This window comes from Myotis davidii, unplaced genomic scaffold (assembly GCF_000327345.1).
Source record: "Myotis davidii unplaced genomic scaffold, ASM32734v1 scaffold481, whole genome shotgun sequence".
NCBI lineage: Eukaryota > Metazoa > Chordata > Mammalia > Chiroptera > Vespertilionidae > Myotis > Myotis davidii.
Window position 1 is genome coordinate 195,751 of NW_006291201.1, and position 10,845 is coordinate 206,595.

At 38.1% G+C, this 10,845-nt stretch overlaps 1 protein-coding gene across 3 annotated transcripts in view; it reads right to left on the bottom strand.

Annotated features, from left to right (window-relative positions):
- Nucleotides 1-10,845, bottom strand: part of PHKA1 (phosphorylase kinase, alpha 1 (muscle)) — a 243,454-nt gene that overhangs the window by 80,521 nt on the left and 152,088 nt on the right. For all 3 annotated transcript variants that reach the window (XM_006764336.2, XM_006764335.2, XM_006764334.2), the window contains exons 15-16: nucleotides 8,098-8,207; nucleotides 7,014-7,158 (exon numbers count right to left, since the gene is read on the bottom strand). In XM_006764336.2, coding sequence (XP_006764399.1) covers nucleotides 7,014-7,158; nucleotides 8,098-8,207 — 255 coding nt within the window. The remainder of the gene's footprint in view (nucleotides 1-7,013; nucleotides 7,159-8,097; nucleotides 8,208-10,845) is intronic.

The following is a 10,845-nucleotide window of genomic DNA, read 5'->3' on the forward strand; positions in this document are numbered from 1 at the left end:
AGCAAAAAACACCCAACTGTAAAAAGAAAAAGAAAAAAGGATCCAAAAATATGAAGATAGTGTAAGGAGCCTCTGAGACAACTTCAAAAGTACCAACATTTTGGGGGTGCCAGAAGAAGAGAGAGAGCAAGATATTGAAAACATATTTGAAAAAATAGTGACAGAAAACTTTTTTCACCTACCTGGTGAAACAAATAGACTTACAAGTCCAGGAAGTGCAGAGAATCCCAGACAAAAGGAACCCAAAGAGGCCCACACCAAGCCACATCATAATTAAAATGGCAAGGGTTAAAGAGAAAGAGAGAATCTTAAAAGCAGCAAGAAAAAAGCAGTTAGTTACCTACAAGGGAGCTCCCATGAGACTGTCAGCTGACTTCTCAACAGAAACTTTTCAGGCCAGAGGGAGTGGCAAGAAATATTCAAAGTGATGAATAGCAAGATGTTACAACCAAAATTCCTCTACCCAGAAAAGCGATAATTTAGAATTGATGGTCAGATAAAGAGCTTCACAGATAAGAAAAAGCTAAAGGAGTTTATCAACACCAAACCAGTATTATATGAAATGCTGAAGGGTATTTTTTAAGAAGAGGAAGAAGAAGAAAAAGGTAAAGATACAAATTATGAACAACAAACATGCATCTATCAACAAGTGAATCTAAGAATCAAGTGAATAAATAATCTGGTGATCATAATAGAATCAGGGACATAGAAAGGGAATGGACTGACTATTCTTCGGGGGAGAAGGGGTGTGGAGGGTGTGGGAAGAGACTGGACAAAAATCGTACATCTATGGATGAGGACAGTGGGCGGGGGGAGGTAAGGGCAGAGGATGGGTGGGAACCGGGTGGAGGGGAGCTATGGGGGAAAAAAGAGGAACAACTGTAATAATCTGAACAATAAAGATTTAATTTAAAAAAAGAGTTATTTCATCTTGTTGGACTGATCCCTTTATCATTATGTAATGACTTTCTTTGTCCCTTGTTATAGCCTTTGTCTTAAATTGTGTTTTGTCTGATATGAGTATTGCTACCCCAGCTTTTTTTGTTTGTTTCCATCCCTTTACATTTAGTCTGTGTTTATCTTTTGTTGTGAGATGGGTCTCTTGTAGACAACATATATATAGATCATGCTTTCTTACCCATTAAGTTACTCTATCTTTTGATTGCAGAATTTAGTCCATTTACATTAAAAGTGATTATCAATAGGTATGTATTTATTGCCATTTTATTGTTTATCATTATAATCCTCTTTATCTGATTCTTCTTTTTAAAGAAGCCCCTTTAGCATTTCTTGTAATACTGGTTTGTTGTTGATGAACTGCTTTAGGTTTTTCTTTTCTTGGAATCACTTTATTTCTTCTTCAATTTGAAATGATAGCCTTGCTGGGTAAAATAGTTTTGGGTGTAGGTCCTTGTTTTTCTTCACTTTGAATATTTTGTGCCAATCCTTTCTGGCCTAAAGTTTCTGTTGAGAAATCATCTGACAGTCTTATGGGAGTTCCTAGTTCTTTTTTTATGGTTTCTATGTCTTTTTCATACTTACTATCTCTTTTTTTAAAATATATTTTATTGATTTTTTACAGAGAGGAAGGGAGAGTGATAGAGTCAGAAACATCGATGAGAGAGAAACATCGATCAGCTGCCTCCTGCACACCCCCCACTGGGGATGTGCCCGCACCCCAGGTACATGCCCTTGACCGGAATCGAACCTGGGACCCTTCAGTCTGCAGGCTGACGCTCTATCCACCGAGTCAAACCGGTTTCGGCCATACTTACTATCTCTTTAAGTTCTCACTGAGTTCAACCATTCTTCCCCTAAGTTCATTGAGCATCCTTAACTTCATTGTTTTGAACTCTGCCTCTGGTAGCTTGATTGCCTCCATTTAATTTCATTCTTTTTCTGGGTATTTCTCCTATTACTTTCTTTGGTACCTGTTTTTCTATGTATTTTGGCTGCCTCTTTGCATTTGTTTCTGTGTATTAGGTAGATCTGCTATGTCTCCCAGTCCTGGTATGATGGCCTTATGTAGTAGGTGTCTTGTGGGTCTCAGTGGCACAATCTTCTTGATCACCTGAGCTAGATGCTCCATAATTTTTCTTTTTTTTGGGTTATGTGAGCCCTCCTGTTGTAGTTGTATCTTTTTAAAAAAAAATTTTCCCTTTATTGATTTTTTTAGAGAGAGAGGAACGGGGTAGAGAGATAGACACATCATTGAGAGAGAAACATCATCGATCAGCTGCCTTCTGCACACACCCACACCCACAATGGAGATCAAGCCCACAATCCAGGCTTGTGCCCTAACCTGGAATTGAACCAGCACTCTCTTAGTTGGACTCTTAGGAAGAACTCTGGTGCAGGTCAATGTCAGATGCTGCCTGTCTGGAGCTATCAAGTGTTCCACACTTTTTTGGCTACCTCTGCTGGGCCTGGGTGCACATGGGAGGGGCCATCCTATGTACCAAGATTAGCTTGTACCAGCTCTGAACCCAGGTGCAGGTCAGCAAAAGGCCTAAGGTACCTCCGGATCCACCTCTGCTTGTCAGATGCTCTGTCACCTCTTGAGGCTGCCTGGACTTCATCAAGAGCCTTCCAAAAATGTCTGTAGAGTGGGCATGGGCTGGCCACAGTACACAGTCTGCTCCACAAGATGTGAGCTTGGCTGGGTGGGGCCTCCCAGAGTTTGGAGGATGAAGCTAGTCTTGGATCTCTTGTGGAGGAGGTGACACTGGTCAGGTGCACAGGGGGCGGAAACAGCCTCTGCTCCAGAGTCACACAATTCATTCTCTGCCCAAGTTGCCATAAATCCCTGAGACCACCCAGATCTTCTCAAGTGTTTTCTAAAAAAGAGTACACCAGGAGCCCAAGCTGAGTGCAGCCTGTAGACCTTTCTGCAGGGTGTTAGCTCAGCAAGGCAGGACCAGTGAAAGCTGGAAGGACAAAGCTCGTTTAACTCCTGTTGGCGGGCAGTGCCTGACAGGTGTGCAGAAGGGAGAAATGGCTCCTGCTCCACAGCCACACCACTCAGTCTCTGCCTGAGTCTTTACAAGAGCTCCCCCCAAAAGAGAAAACAGAAGGCCCAAGCTGGGTGCAGCCAGCAGAGGTTTCAGCAGGGTGTGAGTTGGCAGGGTTGCGTAACTAAGAATCTGGAGTACATGGTTAGTGGCCTGCTCCAGGCTGGTTCTGTATGAATAGGATGGCTTGACCAAGGGCAATTGATGTCTCTGGAAAGTATAGAATAGGGAATCAGCACAGGGACCTTGATAGCTGATTCTCCAGGTCTCTCCTCGTGGCCACACAACCCAGTTCTTCTCTGTGTAACTCCAGTTTTCTCTGCATCACCTTACCTCCACCAGAGCCATGGGTGAGTGCCCGAGAATGAGATTTTGTGCACTGGCCTTTTAAGAGGGCACCTCAGGTTATAGTAGACTCCTGTCTCTCCCTGTTGGACAGAATCCTCACAGGTTTTCACAATCAGATGTTTACATGGGCACCTCTTCTCAGCTCTGGTGTTCTGAGATGGGGAGCCCCAATGTGGGGTTGAGACCTCTTGCTTCACAAGGAGGACCTTTGCAGCTGAGATATCCCTCTGGATTCTCAGCTTCCACAAATGAGTGCAGGGCCAGTCCTTTTTGCATTTCTGCCCTTCCTATCAGTCTCAATATGGCTTCCTCTGTAAATCCTTGGTTATAAGACTTCTGTTCAGCTACTCTTCAGTTGGTTATTCAGGTTGATTGATCTATAACTTAGTTATAATTCTGGTTTGCTACTGGGAGAAGGTGAGTGTAGCTTCCACTTATTTCACAGCCACCTTGGATCTCCATTGCTTTTTTTTGTTAGCAATTGCATGATATGTCTTTACACATTCCTTTATTATCAACATGATTTTATTTTAGGGATATCTTTACTAACTAACATCTAAGATAGATTTTTCTCTTTTATATATTCTAGGAATCTTTGTCTTTTATATGAGAAAACAAACAGCTATTGATAATATATGCTGTGGAGATTGATGGATCTGGTATGAGCCTGACTCTGTTCATTTACTAATTCTGTGACTCTTCACAATGAGTCACCTTTCTCATCTATAAAATAGGGCTATTAATAGTACCTACCTGAATAGGGTTGTTGTGAAGATTTCAAAATAATGCACTGAAAGCTCAGTGTCTGTCACAGAGAAAGTGTTCATTAAACATTGCAGTTATTATTTCTGTTGTTACTGCTACTTTTGTTGTGTGACCATGTACTAAGTATTAAAACTTTGTGATTTGAATCTAGATACTTAATTTTATTCTTCTTCCCAAGTTATGGCTGTGTATTTTATCCCAACTACAGTCATGTGGCACTTTATGATGGGGAAATGTTGTGAGAAATGTTTTTTTTAAAATATATTTTATGATTTTTTACAGAGAGGAAGGGAGAGAGATAGTCAGAAACATCGATGAGAGAGAAACATCGATCAGCCGCCTCCTGCACATCCCCCACTGGGGATGTGCCTGCAACCCAGGTACATGCCCTTGACCGGAATCGAACCTGGGACCTTTCAGTCCACAGGCCGACGCTCTATCCACTGAGCCAAACCGGTTTTGGCAGTGAGAAATGTTTTGTTAGGCAATTTCAACATTGTGTGAACATCATAGAGTGTATTTACACAAACTTAGATAATACAACCTTCTACATACTTAGGGTCCATGGTATAGCCTATTGCTCCTAGGCTACAAGCATGTATAGCATATTACTGTACAAAATAACACAAGATTAAATTAAGCACACACACACACAAATGACCTAAGGCAATCAAGAGATGTGTTAAACATGAGATGTATGAGTCTGCTGCTGGAATAACATGACATACTGCTTTACAGCAAACATTTTTTATAAGTAGAATGAGTAAAGTTTAAAATAAGGATAAAATGTATAGTATAGTAAATACATGAACTGTTAACAGTCATTTATTATCATTATCAAGTATTATGTACTGTATATAAGTGTATGTGCTATACTTTTATACAATTGGCAGCACAAGTTTGTTTACACCAGCATCAGCACAAACACATAAACAATGCCTTGTGCTGGTGTTACCAGGTGATAAAAATTTTTCAGCTCCATTATAATCTTCCAGGGCCACCATTGTATACATGGTCTGTCATTGACTGAAACATCATTATGTGGCACATGACTGTATTAGGTATTTCAATTTTGAAATTTCTTTGTAACCACAAATTCAACATGCTCCTTTACAAAAGACACCTTCCTATAGAATGCCTCTATCAATGACAGCATTACTTACCTAGTCTGGAAATCGTATCATTATTTTTTTTAATATATTTTTAATTGATTTTTTACAGATAGGAAGGGAGAGGGATAGAGAGTTAGAAACATCGATGAGAGAGAAACATCGATCAGCTGCCTTCTGCACACCCACTACTGGGGATGTGCCCGCAACCAAGGTACATGCCCTTGACCGGAATTGAACCTGGGACCCTTCAGTCCACAGGCTGACACTCTAGCCACTGAGCCAAGCCAGGTAGGGCATCTTAGCATTATTTTGATTCATATCTCATACTAGTTAGCCAACATCTGACTTACTGGTGTTGTTTAAAATGACTCTTATATCCTTCTTTCCCACTATACTTTTACTACCACCAATCAAATGTATCTTCTATCACCTCATAACTAGATTAGTTTCTTTGCTATCAGATTGTCCTCACTACAGTATACTGTCATCAAATCAATATCACTTTCATCATGTCACTGATTATTCAAAAACTTACGTTTCAGAGTTTTGAGAAAAATCTGTTTTAAATATCTGCTTATTTTCAAGGTTTTCATAATATGATCCCACTTATTTATCCAATTTTGTTGATAATTATACTCCACTGCTTACTCACAAGTCAAGCTCATCCCTGTCTCCAGATCTCACTCATGGAATTTTTTTCCTCCCTTAAAATACCTTTCCCTCTTACCACATGAATAGTACTCATCTGTAAAACTTATAAAAAGTCCCACTTCAGTCAAGAAATTTTATTTGACAACCTGATCACCTTCACTGTATAAAAATACTAATCTAAGGGTTTAGTGCTTCTTTATATACTATCTTAAATTATTTTCTATTATTTTTGTGTATTAGCTTTTACACTTTCTGAATACAATTCTAGGAACACAGTAATTATTAAATGTGCACCTGTTGATTGTCTTATATAAATAAGAAAGAAGAAGAAGGGCTACCCTACTTCTTCAACTCCTGTGCTTTTGAATCACTTTAAGAGGCGACAGCAAAATCCCTAACAGTCTGTCTGAACTTGGAATGATTTATGACAAGGGGTTCTTCTCTAATGAAAAGCAATTCTATGTACTTTGGCAGTACAAATAGGCTTTTGGAAGCAACAACAGAGACTCGGAAAGGAAGCAGTGCTTCAGCATTGACTGTAGTCCTTCAGGAACTGAGAACAATAAAGCTTATCACCTAGTTTTAAGTGAGTAATGTTAGGAAGCCCAGACAATAAAGGAAAGATAAACTGAAAGCCTTTTCATTTTTCCCTGCTAGATTTTACTGGTTCAATTAAATAAGCCTTGAAGGGAGATGTCTGGGAATTTATCTCCAAAATCTTGATGCTTCACTGGAGTTATACAGATGCATAATGTAGTATTACTGTAAATGAATTGTACTTATAAAGTTTCTGAAAATTGACCTAGAAACCAATTATCTGAAGTTGCCTCCAACCAAGTTATTTTATTACATTTTAAAAAATTATAGCTCTCAAACTACCTGCTATAATCTTATGTATTAGTTTATTTGTTATGTATTTATTATAAAACATAAGGTCCTCATCTGCCTTATTCACTTCATGTATCCCAGTCCTTGGAAAATTGCCTGGCACAAAGTAGAAGCTAATATATAACTGCTGAAATAATAAATGATAATAAGTAGCTCTTCAGTGACTCCAGGACTTTAAAGGTCTAACCACATGACTTATTCCAAATAAACATTTATTCCATACTTCATACAACCTTACCAAGCATGGTGTGTGAGATGGGAAAGGTGATGGTGGGCTGTCCTGTCATCCTCCACCGGCTACAGAGATAGGAGAGGTCTGTTCTAAGCATTTCCACTATCATATTGTTGTCCAGAGCCAAGTAGAACTGTTGCTGGTCTATAAACTGAGAAAAATAAAAATAATAGCTCAGAATAATTTACTCTCATAACTATCAAATAAAGCAATTTTAAACCAATCTCATATTCAAAAGGGCATATACAATGTCATAAAAGCAACAATACCTCCAAATGTAATTCTTAATTCTTCTGGCGGTCCAATGACACATATGATAATTTTTATATTTTACAGTGTGTTATAATTTACAAAGTGTTTTCAAGTACACAATTATATTTGTGTAACAACCCAGTAAGGGCTTTTCTTCTTTTAATAGATAAAAATAAGGCCAAAGAGACATTAAGTAGATTAGCAGTTATATAGCTAGCAAATGGCAAGATAAAAAGTATAACTTATGATCCAATATTTTTTGTCTATATTTCTGCTGCACTAATTCAGATGTCAGATGACAAATGGAGAGCTTAAGCTTTCTTTCCAGAAAGTGGTTTCTCCTCCTCATATACACAAATAATTGGGCTTACTATTATAATGTGGCTAATAAACATCAGGGAAACAATCATGGCTAAAACAGTATTGACATTTTTGTTTAGAAGAGGATATCAAAGATCTCCAGGCTTGTTAAGAGCCCCACCTCCCAAAAGAGAACACATAATTTGGTAGCTGAATAAAAAGACTACATTTTGTTTATAAAGGATAAATACAAATAAAAAGTAAGAAGTACTTTTTAAAATACTCAAACATCTGTAAAATCTCTAGTCACTATTTCTGCAATACCCAGGACTACTCTTGGTAGCCATAATCACTTGGCATAACTCTGTGCTAGAAATTCATTTCAGTACAACTCAACAAGTATTTACTGAGCAACTTAATATGTACAGGGCCTGTGGATCTTTGACACTTGTCCAAACTCCAGTAAATACTTTATTTGTGTAATGATTCTCTCTTATCTCCATTCATCTCTATGCATGGTAAAGCTCATTCCACACACCTGTGGAGTGAAGGTAAAGATAGTTTTCCGAATGTCGTAGAGTTTTGAAGTTCCAAGGACTCCCATGTGTCTGTAGGGTCGGCCACTGAGTTTCATTCTACTATTACACCCTGAGATAGAATTTTAAAAAGGTCAAGATATTTATAGTGTACAAATCCAATCAGCAAACGTTTTTTGTAGTAACACTTTCTGCTTGAACAAATTAAGTTCTGTATCTCAAAGTTAGTGTTCAGGTCATATGCAGGACCATACTAAGCACGGTAGGGATCTTAACGAACTTTATGCTGTTCTAAAGAATCCACATCATCATCATTTACACATGAGAGACAAGAATACACATAAAATTAATAGTCTAGGAATAACAGAATTCTATTACCAAATGTCATAAATTAAATTTATTTAAAGCCCATAAAAAGTGCAAAAGATTACCAGTTATATAACTTTTAAATGTTATCTATGCCTCAACAAAGCTGAACAAAAACCTCATCAACTTAAAGATGGCAAGCTAGTCTGTTTGATGCTTCTATGTCTCTGGATCTATTTTTCCTCATCAGTTTATGTTGTTCATTATATTCTCCATATGCGGGAGATCATGTGATATATATCTTTCTCTGACAAACCCCAGAGAGAAGGCAAGGGAGGGTGGGCGGTGGGAAGAGCTCAACCAGTGAACTTGTATGCATATATTCATAACCATGGACACAGACAATAGGGGGGTGGGGTGGGGGCAAGGGGCAGGCTGGGAGAGGTCAATGGAGGGAAAAGGGAACATATGTAATGCTTTCAACAATAAAGAATTAAAAAATAAATAAAGATGGCATGCTAAACTGAGTAACAGAAATAGAGTATATCTTAATCTCCTTCAGTGACATAGTACTGAAAATTAGCAGCTGGGGGCGACAGAGAAAATGGCTACTGAATAGGCAGCCGTGTCGTGGACCTCCTCCTAGGGCCAGACCAGAAAAGCAACTAAATAAGAGAACATCCACCCTAAATTAACAAATTAGACACAGCTGGGGAGACAATTTTCAATAAGGAATGGCAGAGGATGCCTAGAGAATGCCACTTTCCAGCCATAACCTATGTGGAACCACAACTGTAACCCAGCAGTGAGTGGCATAGTACCTCCATGCAGGCTTTAGCTCCCCATTTACATCACTGGATAAACCCTCAAAGAAAATCAACAAAGAAACAGGAATCCTAAATGACTCACTAGATGAGATGGGCTTAATATCTTAAGAACATTTCACCCCAAAGCCACAGAATATACATTCTTCTCAAGCACACATGGGATGTTTTCAAAGATAGATCACATATCGGTACACTGGCTAAATTTCTTCAAATTCAAGAAGACTAAACTCAAATCAAGCATCTTCTCAGATTCCAATAGCATAATATTAGAAATAAACTACAATAAAAAATAGTAAAAAAAATTCAAACACTTGGAGGCTACATAGCATGTTATTAAACCATGATTGGGTTACCAAAGAAATCAAAGAAGAAATGAAAAACATCCTGGATTAAGTGATTTTTTTCCTCTCAATTTGATTATGTGATGTATTACATTTATTGATTTGCGGATATTGTACCATCCTTGCATCCCCAGAATAAATCCCACTTGGTCATGGTGTATGATCTTTCTAATGTAATGCTGGATTTGATTTGCTAGAATTTTGTAGAGGATTTTAGCATCTGTGTTCATCAGAGATATTGGCCTGTAATTCTCTTTCTGTGTAGTGTCTTTATCTGGTTTTGGGATTAGGGTAATGCTGGCTTCATAGAAGGAAATTGGGAGTATTCCATCATCTTGAATTTTTTGGAATAGTCTGAGGAGGATAGGTTTTAGTTCTTCTTTGAATGTTTGGTAAAACTCCCCTGTGAAGCCATCTGGCCCAGGGCTTTTGTTTGCTGGAAGTTTTTTGATTACTGCTTCAATTTCCTCCATATTTATCAGCCTATTCAGACTTTTTATTCTTCCTGATTAAGTTTTGGAAGGTTGTATTTTTCTAGAAATATGTGCATTTCTTCTAGGTTGATCAGTTTGTTGGAATAGAGTTGCTCATAGTATATTTGGGTCCTCACTCTTTGCTTCTTGGTGAGCCTGGCTAGAGGTTCATCAATCTTGTTTATCCTTTCAAAAGACCAGCTCTGGGTTTCATTCATTGTTTGTACTGTTTTGGTTTTGGTTTTTTTTTGGTCTATATACCATTTATTTCTGCTCTAATCTTTATTTCCTTCCTTATGCTCACTCTAAGCTTTTCATGTTGCTCTGTTTCTAATTCTTTAAGTTGTAGAGTTAGATAGCATATTACGTTTTTCTTGTTTTTGTTTTTTGAGGTAGGCCTGTAATGCTATTAACTTTCGTCTCAGGGCTGCTTTGACTGTTTCCCATAGATGTGGGGTTGTTGTGTTTTAATTGTCATTTATTTCCAGGATGTTTTTTATTTCTTCTTTGATCTCTTTGGTAACCCAGTCATTGTTTAATAACATGCTATTTGGCCTCCAAGTGTTTGATTTTTTTATTGCATTAATTGTAGTTGATTTCTAATATTATCCCATTGTGCTTTGAAAATGTCCCATGTGCACTTGAGAAGAATGCATATTCTGTAGCTTTGGAGTGAAATGTTCTGAAGATGTCAATTAGTTCAATCTGATCTAGTGAGTGAGTCATTTAGGATTGTTGTTGCTTTGCTGATTGTTTGTCTAGAGGAGTGGTCTGAAAACTGCAACTTGGCAAACTGTGGCTCA